Here is a 12,011-nt window from a genome sequence, read left to right on the forward strand (position 1 = left end):
CTGCACTGTTCTCTCTCCCACCCCAGATGCAGGTGGCCCAGCAGGCTCAGCTCCGTCAGGAGACCCAGCTCCTGCAGCAGAGCTTCCTGACGGAGAAAGATGCCCTGCTGCAGAAGGAGAAGTTCATTGAGGAGGAGAAATCGAAGCTGGAGAAACTCTTTAAGGATGAGGTGAACAAAGCCCAGAACCTGAAGGCAGAGCAGGAGCGGCAGCAGCGGGAGATGGAGCAGGAGAAGCAGCAGTTGAAAGCTATGTTAGACGAAGCCAAGAAGCATCAGAAGGAAGCTGAGGAAAACGTCCGGCACAAGCAGGAGGAGCTACAGCAGCTGGAGAGGCAGCGACAGCAGCAGGAGAAACTTCTGGAAGAAGAGAACCAGAAGCTGAGGGAGAGGCTCGAGCAGATGCAGGAGGAGTACAAGGCTGCCCTAGCCCAGAGACGGGAGATCATGATCCAGACAGATGACCTGCCTGGGGAGGCGGTTACGACAACGCAGCTGCTGGACGTCAAGGCTGTGCCCAACGGCCGGGATGCAATGGATGGCTTAGCCCAGAATGGGGAGCCGGAGTTCGCCTTTGACGGCATCCGGCAGAAGGTGTCAGCAGAGAAGCTGGCTGATGCTGGCATTCTGAGCAGGGAGAACTTGGACAAGTTGGCGAAGGGTGTTGTGAGTGTGGGCGAGCTCTCTCAGAGGGAGGATGTCAAGAAGTACCTGCAGGGCAAGAGCAGCATTGCTGGTTTGCTGATCAAACCCTCCAACCAGAAGATGAGCATCTATGAAGCCATGAAGAAGAAGCTTCTCAGCCCAGGCACAGCGCTGGTGCTCCTGGAGGCACAGGCTGCTTCTGGCTTCATCATTGACCCTGTGAGGAATGCAAGGCTCTCGGTGAACGAAGCGGTGCGAGAGGGAGTGATCGGGCCAGAGCTGCACAACAAGATGCTGTCGGCTGAGCGGGCTGTCACTGGCTATAAGGATCCGTACACAGGTGACAAGATCTCCCTGTTCCAGGCCATGCAGAAGGATCTCATTGTCAGGGACCACGGCATCCGCCTGCTCGAGGCCCAGATTGCCACTGGTGGCATCATCGATCCTGTCAACAGCCACCGTCTGCCTGTGGAAGCCGCCTACAAGCGCGGCTACTTTGATGAGGAGATGAATCAGGTCCTGTCTGACCCCACTGATGACACCAAGGGCTTCTTCGATCCCAACACTCAGGAGAACCTCACCTACCTGCAGCTCATGGAGCGCTGTGTGACTGACCCGGACACAGGGCTGTGCCTCCTGCCACTCACTGACCAAGCAGCCAAAGCCAGAGAGCTGGTCTACACCGACAAGGAAGCCAAGGATGTCTTCAAGAAGGCCACAGTGACAGCACCATTTGGCAAGTTCCAAGGGAAGACGATGACCATCTGGGAGCTCATCAACTCTGAATACTTCACTGAGGACCAAAGGCGGGACCTGATCCAGCAGTACAGGACTGGAAAGATCACAGTGGAGAAGATCATCAAGATCGTCATCACGGTTGTGGAGGAAAGTGAGAAGAAGAGCCAGATGTGCTTTGAGGGCCTGCGGGGCCCCGTGCCTGCTGCTGAGCTGCTGGAGAGCAAGATCATCAACAAGGACCTCTACAACCAGCTGCACCAGGGCAAGAAGTCCGTAAAGGATGTGGCAGAGATGGAGTCCGTACGGCAGTACCTGAAGGGCACAGATGCCATCGCTGGTGTCTTAGTGGAGTCTACGGGCCAGAAGCTCACCTTCTACGAGGCCCTGAAGAGAAACCTGCTGAAGCCAGAGGTTGCCCTGTCCCTGCTGGAGGCACAAGCTGCCACTGGCTACATCATTGACCCTGTGGGTAACAAGTTCTTCTCCGTGGATGAGGCAGTGAAGGCCGAGGTGGTGGGGCCAGAGTTCCATGAGAAGCTGCTGTCGGCAGAGAAGGCGGTGACTGGCTACAAGGATCCCTACACAGGTCAGACGGTTTCCCTCTACCAAGCACTCCAGAAGGGCCTCATCCCCAGCGACACTGGGCTCCGGCTGCTCGATGTCCAGCTTGCCACTGGTGGCATCATCGACCCTGTCAACAGCCACCGGCTCCCGCTTGAGGTTGCCTACAAGCGTGGCTACTTCGACTCAGAGATAAACAAGGCTCTGACTGAGTTCCAAGATGAAGCCAAGGCTTTCTACTGTCCCAACACCCAGGAGCACCTCACCTATGCTCAGCTGCAGAAGAGTTGCCACCGCGACAAGCAGACTGGCCTGTGCCTGCTGCCCCTGTCTGACAAGGCAATCCAGTCACAGCAGGAGGAGGTCTACACCGACAGCCAGGCCAAGGAGTGCTTCGACAAAGCAACCATCGAGGTCCCGGTGGGCAGCATGAAGGGCCGGACAATGACCATCTGGGAACTGATCCACTCTGAATACTTCACAGAGGAGCACAGGCGGGAGCTGCTCCGACAGTACAAGACTGGCAAAGTGACAATCGAGAAGATCATCAAGATTGTGATCACCATCATTGAAGAGGCAGAGACCAAAAAGCAGGAGAAACTGACATTCAGTGGTCTGCGGGCTCCGGTGCCAGCCAGCGAGCTGCTGGAGTCCTGCATCATCAGCAAAACCCAGTATGAGCAGTTGCAGGAAGGCAAGAAATCAGTGAAGGACCTCTCGGAGACAGATGCGGTGAGGAGATTCCTGCATGGCAGCGACTGCATTGCCGGTGTCTATGTGGAGGCCACCAAGGAGAAGCTGAACATCTATGAGGCCATGAGGAGGAACCTGCTGAGACCCAGCACTGCTGTGGTCCTCCTGGAGGCCCAGGCAGCCACTGGGTTCTTGATCGACCCCGTGAAGAACCGTAAACTGTACGTCAACGAGGCGGTGAAGGCTGGCATTGTCGGGCCTGAGCTGCATGAGAAGCTGCTGTCAGCTGAGAAGGCTGTCACGGGCTACAAGGATCCCTACTCAGGCGATACCATCTCCCTGTTCCAGGCCATGAAGAAGGGGCTTATTGTCAAGGAGCACGGCATCCGTCTGCTCGAGGCCCAGATCGCCACGGGCGGCATCATCGACCCTGTGCACAGCCACCGCCTGCCCGTGGAGGTGGCCTACAAGCGTGGCTACTTCGATGAGGAGATGAACCGGACCCTCTCCGACCCCACTGATGACACCAAGGGCTTCTTTGACCCCAACACTCAGGAGAACCTCACCTATGTGCAGCTGAAGGAGAGGTGCATCGAGGATCCCGAGACGGGCCTATACCTGCTGCCTCTGCGGGAGCCTGAGAAGCCAAAGGTGGTAGAAACCACTCACGTGTACACAGAAGCAGAGACACGGAAGGTGTTTGAGGAGACCCAAGTGGACATCCCTGTGGGCAGCCGGGCAGGCTCCTCCATGTCACTGTGGGATGTCATGCACTCGGACCTGCTGCCCGAGGAGCAGCGTAAGCATCTCATGGAGGAGTTCCAGTCGGGCCGCGTGTCCAAGGAGCGCATGATCATCATTATCATCGAGATCATCGAGAAGACTGAGATCATCCGGCAGCAGAATCTCACATCCTATGACTATGTCCGGCGCCGCATCACAGCCGAGGACCTCTTTGAGGCCAAGATCATCACACAGGACATCTACAACCTGCTGAAACAGGGCTCCAAAACCTTCCGGGAGCTCCTGGATGTGGAGACTGTCTGGAAGTACCTTTACGGGTCGGGCTGCGTGGCTGGCATCTACATCCCCTCCTCCAAGCAGACGCTCAGTGTCTACCAAGCGCTGAAGAAGGGGCTGATCAATTCCGAAGTGGCCCGCTCCCTCCTGGAGGCGCAGGCAGCCACCGGCTTCATGATCGACCCCACGAAGAACGAAATGTTGACTGTTGATGAGGCAGTCAGGAAGGGCGTGGTGGGGCCAGAGATCCACGACCGGCTCCTGTCTGCAGAGAGGGCTGTGACCGGCTACAGAGACCCCTACAGTGAACAGAAGATTTCCCTCTTCCAGGCCATGAAGAAGGATCTCATTCCCAGCGAAGAGGCCCTCAAGCTCCTAGACGCCCAGATCGCCACCGGCGGCATAATTGACCCTCACTTGGGCTTCCACCTGCCCCTGGAGGTGGCCCTGCAGCGGGGCTTCATCAACAAGGAGACGTACGACATGCTGTCGGAGCCCAGCGAGGTGCGCAGCTATGTGGACCCCTCCACAGATGAGAAGCTCAGCTACACGCAGCTGCTGAGGCGGTGCCGGAAGGACGAGAACTCCAGGCTCCTCCTGCTCCCGCTCTGCGACACACGGAAGCTCACCTTCCGGGGCCTGAGGAAGCAGATCACTGTGGAGGAGCTGGTCCTTTCGCAGGTGATGGACGAAGCCACAGCCCAGCGCCTCCAGGAGGGTCTCACCTCTGTCGAGGAGGTCTCTAAGAACCTGAAGAAGTTCCTGGAGGGCACCAGCTGCATCGCTGGTGTCTTTGTGGACTCCACAAAGGAGCGTCTGTCCATCTACCAGGCCATGAAGAAGGGGATCATCCGGCCTGGCACTGCCTTTGAGCTCTTGGAGGCACAGGCAGCCACGGGCTATGTGATTGACCCCATCAAGGGCCTGAAGCTGACAGTGGAGGAAGCTGTGCGCATGGGCATTGTGGGCCCCGAGTTCAAGGACAAGCTGCTCTCTGCCGAGCGAGCCGTCACCGGCTACCGGGACCCCTACACCGGAAAGCTCATCTCCCTCTTCCAGGCTATGAAGAAGGGTCTGATCCTGAAGGACCACGGGATCCGCCTGCTGGAGGCACAGATCGCCACAGGAGGCATCATTGACCCTGAGGAGAGCCACCGCCTGCCTGTGGAGGTGGCCTACAAAAGGGGCCTCTTTGACGAGGAGATGAACGAGATCCTGCTGGACCCTAGTGATGACACCAAGGGCTTCTTCGACCCCAACACAGAGGAGAACCTCACCTACCTGCAGCTCATGGAGCGGTGCATCACGGATCCAGAGACTGGCCTCTGCCTCCTGCCTCTGAAGGAGAAGAAGCGGGAGAGGAAGACCTCCTCCAAGTCCTCCGTCCGCAAGCGCCGGGTGGTGATCGTTGACCCAGAGACCGGCAAGGAGATGTCCGTGTATGAAGCCTATCGCAAGGGCCTCATTGACCACCAGACTTACCTGGAGCTGTCAGAGCAGGAGTGCGAGTGGGAGGAGATCACCACCTCCTCCTCCGATGGCGTGGTGAAGTCAATGATCATCGACAGGCGCTCAGGGCGCCAGTATGACATCGATGATGCCATTGGCAAGGGTCTGATTGACCAGTCAGCCCTGGACCAGTACCGCTCAGGCACCCTCTCCATCACCGAGTTTGCTGACATGCTCTCTGGCAATATGGGTGGCTTCCGGTCACGGTCGTCCTCAGTTGGATCCTCCTCCTCCTACACTGTCAGCCCAGCCCTGTCACGGACCCAGATCTCCATGTGGACTGACCCAACCGAAGAGACTGGGCCAGTGGCAGGCATCCTGGACACGGACACTCTGGAGAAGGTGTCCATCACGGAGGCGATGCGCCGCAACCTGGTGGACAACATCACAGGGCAGCGGCTGCTGGAAGCCCAGGCCTGCACCGGGGGCATCATTGACCCCAACACCGGTGACAAATGCACCGTTGCCGATGCGGTCACCAAGGGCCTGGTTGACAAGATCATGGTGGACCGCATCAACCTGGCGCAGAAGGCCTTCTACGGCTTTGAGGACCCGCGGACCAAGACAAAGATGTCGGCGGCGCAGGCCCTGAAGAAGGGCTGGCTGTACTACGAGGCCGGGCAGCGGTTCCTGGAGGTGCAGTACTTGACAGGGGGCCTGATCGAGCCCGATGCCCCAGGCCGTGTCTCCCTGGATGATGCGCTGCAGAAGGGCACCATTGATGCGCGGACTGCCCAGAAGCTGCGGGATGTTAACACCTATTCCAAGTACCTCACCTGCCCCAAGACCAAGCTCAAGATCTCCTACAAGGACGCCATGGACCGGAGCATGATCGAGGATGGGACCGGCCTGCGGCTGCTGGAGGCCTCCTCTCAGTCCAGCAAGGGCTACTACAGTCCCTACAACATCAGCAGCGCCGGCTCCACCTCCGGATCGCGCTCGGGCTCTCGCACCGGCTCCCGCTCAGGCTCCCGGCGCGGCAGTTTCGATGCCACTGGCTCCAGCTTCTCCATGACCTTCTCTTCCTCCTCCTACTCCTCCTCAAGTTTTGGGCGCAGATACACGGCGGGTACCCAGGGCATCGTGGAGGAGGCTGCCCTTGCCCTCGCCCTGGCCGCATCCAGAAGCTGCGGGTGGGAGGCGAGCAGGGAGTGCCCCGGGGTGTCTGGGCCCCTGCTCCACGTGGCCTGAGACCTGCCAGCCCCCCGAGGTGCCGCCTCACCCGCTCCGCATGTGGCAACGCTGCTGGCTAATCACTAGTATTTTTTTTAATTTTGAACCTCCACTCTTCTCCCAAAGCAGTGCCTCAAGTTTAACCAAAAAGACAAGACTAATAAATTAATATATGCGAATGTGCTGACAGTGTTTGTATATTAAGAGACAAGAGAGAATACACACTACCCTCCCCACCCTGCGCCCCAGGAGCCGGACACTGTTCCTGCTCCTGGCTGCGCCAATCCCGCCGCTGCTCGCACACGGCGCGGCCGAGCCGGACACCAAGAAAACAGTTCCCCGTTTGGATCTAACCACTTAGCACTCTTTTGTAATTAACCTGCCGGCTTCAGCCCCTGCACCCCAAAGGAGGAGACTGCCTTGGCCCTGTGGTGCACCCCATTGCAACCAATGTGCCAGAGGAGGACATCACCAGCTCCTCGGCACTGGACAGCCAGACACACCACACCAGCCCTGAAGCTGCTGCCTGGACCCCTTCCACGCGCCCTCAGTGCAGCGAGGAGGGGGCTCTGCACCCCAGCCCCCCGAGCTGCCCCATCTCCCTGCCTTGGCCTCCTGGCACGTCCCCACCACCCCGCCGCAGAGCCGGTGCCCTGACCGTAAGTGCCGCGCTGGCGCTGCCCGGTGCTTCCGCGCCGTGTGGGGGGACCTGCCTCCGCTCGCCACTTCGCCCGCCGAGGGGCTTCGCTGCGTGCCTGCCTCCGCCAGCCCACCCGCTCACCCGTCCTCCGGGACGCGCCCGCCGCGGTCGGCCGGTCTGTCAGTCTCTCCGTGTATCTGGGAAGTGCTTCTGCTCGAGGTTGATTTCCTCACACTCCTGTGGCTCCGTGACCCATTGGCAGGTGTCTGCCAGAGCCCGCACCCCAGCCTGGGTCTGCGCAGCTCCTGCCCCCAGAATGCCCCAGAGCCGTGGGGGTTTTCCTGACCCTCACTAAGGGTATGAGGGCCATGGGACCCCTGCAGCACAGGGTGGGCCATGGGATGCTGTAGCAGCCTGGCACACACTCTTGTTAGAAATAGGCAGATTTCTGTAAAAACAGCTTCCTTTTCCTTCTTCGCGGTAATTCCGTCTCCCTGGTTCATCCCCATGCCGGCGCTAACGCGCTCTCTCTCTGGCAGACGTCTTTTTCCAGTCCCAACAAAGACCTCCCAGTGCCGCTGGGTGAGCTCCTGAGCTGGGTCTCCGACATCAGCAGGTCGTGGATGGGCTCGAGGGGAGCCCCAGAGGCGGCAGCTGCTCGGCCGTGCCCACCTGCACAGGTAACGCTGACCTCCCTGGTCTGTCCCGGTCCCACAGCAGGCGCTGACAGCCGGGCTTGGTGGCTTCATTTCATGGATTGTTCTCCCAGTCTCATCCCATCTTTTCTGTTCGCTTTGTTGTAGTGTGGCTGGATGTCCATACCACTTCCCCTCATCGCCGCCATGGAGCCCGTCCCCCGCCCTGAGGCCGGTGGGACTGCACCTGAGGACACAGGGACGTTCTCCCTCACCCTTTGCACTTGCCAGAGTCCCCTGCCAGAGACTGAGGCCATGGTGCCCGAGCAGCCAATGGCCCAAGAAGCACCCACAGGGTCACCCGGCCCCCACTCGCCCCACACACTCCTTCCTCCCTGGGGATGGCCTCCTGGTGTGGTGTCGGGCTCACTGCGGATCTCCAAAACATCTCCTCCTCCTCCCCTGCTCTCATCTACCACCTGTAAATCCTGTCATGTTACCCTCTGCCTCTGGTGTCATTATTGCTCTCATGACCCCCTTTGGCTTTGCATGAGGTGCCACTGCACGCAGCTCCAGGACCGTCCCCACTCCCAGGGCCTCCCACACCCCGACCATCACTCATCGGGACAGTGGGGGTCCATGGATTACCCAAACACATCTCTTTTTGGGGGCAAAACACTAAACTTGTACATACCACGAAGTGTCTGTAAAAGGAGCAGTGCGGACCCAGGGCTCCCCTGCAAGGGCAGTAAAAGAGAATCCTCTGAAACCAGCCAGCAGCTCTGCGTGATCTGTTTGCCCCTTGGCCTTGCCACCCTGACGGTGGGCTCCCTTTGCCTCCTGCAGCTTCATGCCACGGGCTGTATGGGCTGCTGCAGGTCGTGGTGAAGTGTGTCAGGGTGCCAGGGGTCTGACCAGCTCCTGGGCCTGGGTGTACCCATGGTGCTGCCAGGCACAGAGCAGGGCCTCGGGGTCATCCCCAGAGCTGGTGGCACAGCTAAAATTGCTGGGAGGTCAACGTGGGTGCAGCTGGTGCTGTGGGGGCTTCTGAGCATGGCTTGTATGAGGACAGACATGTCCTTTCATCAGTGGGGCTCTGGATTGGGTAGGGACGCTGTCCTCCATGGCACTGTTCCCATGTGTGCTGCTACCACTGCCGGTGCCATGGCCTCTGCCCGGTGTGGGCTGTGCTGTGGGCACTCTCTTTGGGCAGTGGGGGCTGTTGGGGGTGGATGGCAGCGGCCAGCTATGGGGCTGAGGGGCTTTAGGGGGTTTAGGATGTGATGGCCTGGCAACTGTTGGTAGGACAGCAGCATTCAGAAGGGAAAGCCTGGCAAACCTGGAGACGTCAATGCAGCCACTGGCATGGGTGTCTCAGGGGGTCTGTCCAGCCCAGTGAGGCAGGTGCCACTGGACAGCTCAGACTGGGACTCCTTGAGCACCAGGGTCATCCCACAGCAGTGCCAGGAGCATCAGGCACTGTGCCAGGGCTGCCAGAGCTGTCAGGACCTTGCAGGGCCCCTGCAATGTCCGGGGGCTGGTGGGGTCTCAACTGTGCCAGGACCAGCCAAGCATGTCAGCAGCCCCGGGTGGGGCTGGCCAGGACAGATGGCGGTGGCTGGGCAGGACGTTAATTGCATTGTCCATCAGCAATTAACCGCAGCGTCCGTCTGTCCCCACCAGCAGTGGGATGAGGCCGTTAGGCACAACCAGGCCAGGGGGACTCAGGGGGGCTGCAGGCTGCTGCAGCCATTGGGGGGTTCAGGAAAGGCCCCAGAACAGCAAGGCATTGCCACAAGCTACTTGGGGCCCTGCCCCACCTCACTGGCCTCCCAGGTATTTCCTTGTGTCCCCCAAATATTCCCTGCTCCCCCAGATATTCCTTGCTTACTCCCCAACATCCTGACTCCTCTCCCATGGCTCAGTCTCATGTCATGGCCTGGAAGCCCCTCACGCCCCCCACCCCCGACACTGGTGGGGTCCAGCTCTGTTTCCTGGTGAGAAATACCCCAGCTCCCAGGCCCAGCTTTGGGACTCACATCCATGTGCCAAGGGAGGAACCCTTTCCCCCACACCCCTTCTACCACGTGCCAGGGACCCTCCCTGGCGTGCCTGAGGCAGTGGGATCCCCCTGCAGTGGCTGGCAAAGGAGGGTGAGGAGGGGCGATGCCCCGAGATCCAGGCTGCCTGCTCCTGGGGTGAGCCGCCCTCTTCCCCCACGCAGCACACTGTCCCCTGTCCACGGACACTCTTCATCACCTTGTGTTGCTCCATGTCACCTCCTGCCCCACCGATACTCCCTGTCCCTCCCACAGTCCCTTCAACACCGAGCGCCGGCAGTGACCCGGCCAAACTCGTCACCATGGAGAACTCCACGATATTCCCCATTTTAATGCCCTGCATGTCATCCTGCCCTGCTGCTGCGGAGGCTGGAGCTAACCCTCCCCGCCCCCCGGCTTAAACCATCCCTCAGCGCTGCGGTGGCACGGGAGGCACCCAGTGCCTCCCCGGCCCTGGTGGGGTCCCTCGCCCCGCTTTGGGCCGTGAGTGGCAGCACCGCCCCGTCCTGGCTGTGCTCCGTCGGGTGGGACCCGTGGCCGCTGTCCCGAGCGTGGCTGTGGCCACCGGCTCGGCCCTGCTGGCACGGAGCAGCTGCCAGCTCCCTGTGCCCACCGCCCCGGGCGCTGCTGGCTCGGCCCCCGCCGCGCCGGGAACGCTCTGTACAGCTTCTCCACAAAGACTGGCCGGCCTCTCCCACGCCCCCCCCCTCGCCGGGGCGCTGAACCTCCTCATGGCCAGGGACCCCCAGACCCCCCCGGCCGTGCCGCTGAGGCTCGGAGCCCGGCTGCGCCGGCCAAGGGCGGCTGTGCCCCGTGTGAAGCTCTGCCGCTCTGTGCCCCTGAGCCGGGGCCGCTGTTGGCTGGAGCGGAGACCCCCCTGTCCCCGGGGCAGCGGGGATGGTGCTGCCCCAGCGCTGCAGCCGCCACGTCCTGCCGGGCACCAGGCAGCCCCCAGACCCCAGGGCGGGTCGGACGCGGTGGTGCGGTGTGGGCAGCGCGGGGCGGGACCGGGAGCCGGTGCCAGGCAGCTCCAGAGCTGTTTGTTCCGGCTGTCACGCTCCCGGTGCTCGGGCGGCCCGCGGTGTCCGGTGTCCGAGCCGGGCCTGGGGGCCGCTCTGAACCAGCCCCCGCAGCCTGCCGAGGCTGGGGGCTGCTGTGGGACCCTCACAGGCGTGAGGGCACCCAGCAGGTCCCAGCACCCGTTTGGGGTTCGCTGCTCCTCGCAGTCCCGTGTCTCTTGGCACGTCCCGACTGGAGCAGCCGGTGCAGCCGTGCTGGCACCGTGTCTGGGGCAGGCTGGCAGTGATCATCAGAGCTCCAGCTCCAGCTCTAGCCCCAGTCCCAGCTGTCCCGGCTGAGTTTGGGCTGGAAGAGCTTTTCACAGTGCACACGCTGCTATCCTTTACCCACCTGAGGAGATAAAACTGATGCTGCTGAGGCAGCACCCTCCACCTGCCTGGTTCCCTGTGCCCAACCTCTGGCAGCAGGGCTGGCATTGTCACACTGCAGTCCTGCCCCGGCATGGGGGCACACAGGATCAGGGACCACCAGTGTGGAGCAGGAGGGCTGTGGGACCACCTGTGACTGCACTGGAGCTGGCACAACCCACGGTGGCCCCAGCTGTGCCATCCTGCTCCCTCCCTGGACACTGACCCTGGGCAGGGGGAAGCAGGGTGCTGCTGGTGGCTTCTCCAGCTGGTGGGTGGCACTGGTGCCCGTGCTGGGGCAGGTGCCACACTGCGGGTGTGTGGGTTGGTTGGGGCCCTGCTGATGGCATCGTGACAGCAGTGCCTGCTGTGAGCACACGTCCCCAGAGTGTACCCAATGGGACTGAGCCCTGCTGGCACTCCGACCACGAGGAGCAGCTGCAGCACCAGCACCCAGCACCTGTCTGATGCCTCTTCCCCTCATCCAGGGAATTCACAGCTGCTGCTGGTGGGGCTCCAGACCAGACCCTGGCTGAGGTTCCTCCTGCAGCAGACATATCCCAGGCCCTCCCAGCCCCTAGTGCTGCAGATCCTGCTCAGCTCCCTTATGTCACCTTCCCCAGGTCCATCCATGGCAGCAGTGCCACGTCCCTCCTGCACCACGGGGGTTTTATCTCCCGTTTATCCAGCCCACACTCCCTGTCTGTTTCCCCTGGTGCCTTATCTTGGAGATGTGGTCGTGTCCTTGCTGAGGTGTTGGGCCCATCACCATCTTCGTGGCATTGCTGTGGCTGTGCCCCGTTTCCCTCACAGTGGTGTCCCCCCCTCCTTGTGCTCAGCCAGGTGACCTGGCTTAATTAATCAGCGTTAGTGATCAGTTAATTACAGGGTTGTGGGAGCAGCATCACCCT

At 61.0% G+C, this 12,011-nt stretch overlaps 2 protein-coding genes across 2 annotated transcripts in view; both read left to right on the plus strand.

Moving 5' to 3' along the window:
• The window catches only part of PLEC (plectin), an 89,819-nt gene that overhangs the window by 42,050 nt on the left and 35,758 nt on the right, over positions 1-12,011 (plus strand). The window contains exons 32-37 of the mRNA XM_059850921.1: positions 27-6,350; positions 6,731-6,997; positions 7,518-7,658; positions 7,782-8,094; positions 8,460-8,512; positions 10,087-10,845. Of these exons, the coding sequence (XP_059706904.1) occupies positions 27-6,350; positions 6,731-6,997; positions 7,518-7,658; positions 7,782-8,094; positions 8,460-8,512; positions 10,087-10,845 (7,857 nt within the window). The remainder of the gene's footprint in view (positions 1-26; positions 6,351-6,730; positions 6,998-7,517; positions 7,659-7,781; positions 8,095-8,459; positions 8,513-10,086; positions 10,846-12,011) is intronic.
• LOC132339040 (uncharacterized) lies at positions 6,360-8,516 on the plus strand. Its single transcript, XM_059869089.1, has 2 exons — positions 6,360-7,658; positions 7,782-8,516. Exons 1-2 carry the CDS (start codon positions 7,602-7,604, stop codon positions 8,499-8,501), a joined length of 777 nt encoding a protein of 258 aa, XP_059725072.1. The 5' UTR covers positions 6,360-7,601; the 3' UTR covers positions 8,502-8,516.

Source organism: Haemorhous mexicanus, chromosome 1 (genome assembly GCF_027477595.1).
Source record: "Haemorhous mexicanus isolate bHaeMex1 chromosome 1, bHaeMex1.pri, whole genome shotgun sequence".
Taxonomy (NCBI): Eukaryota; Metazoa; Chordata; class Aves; order Passeriformes; family Fringillidae; genus Haemorhous; species Haemorhous mexicanus.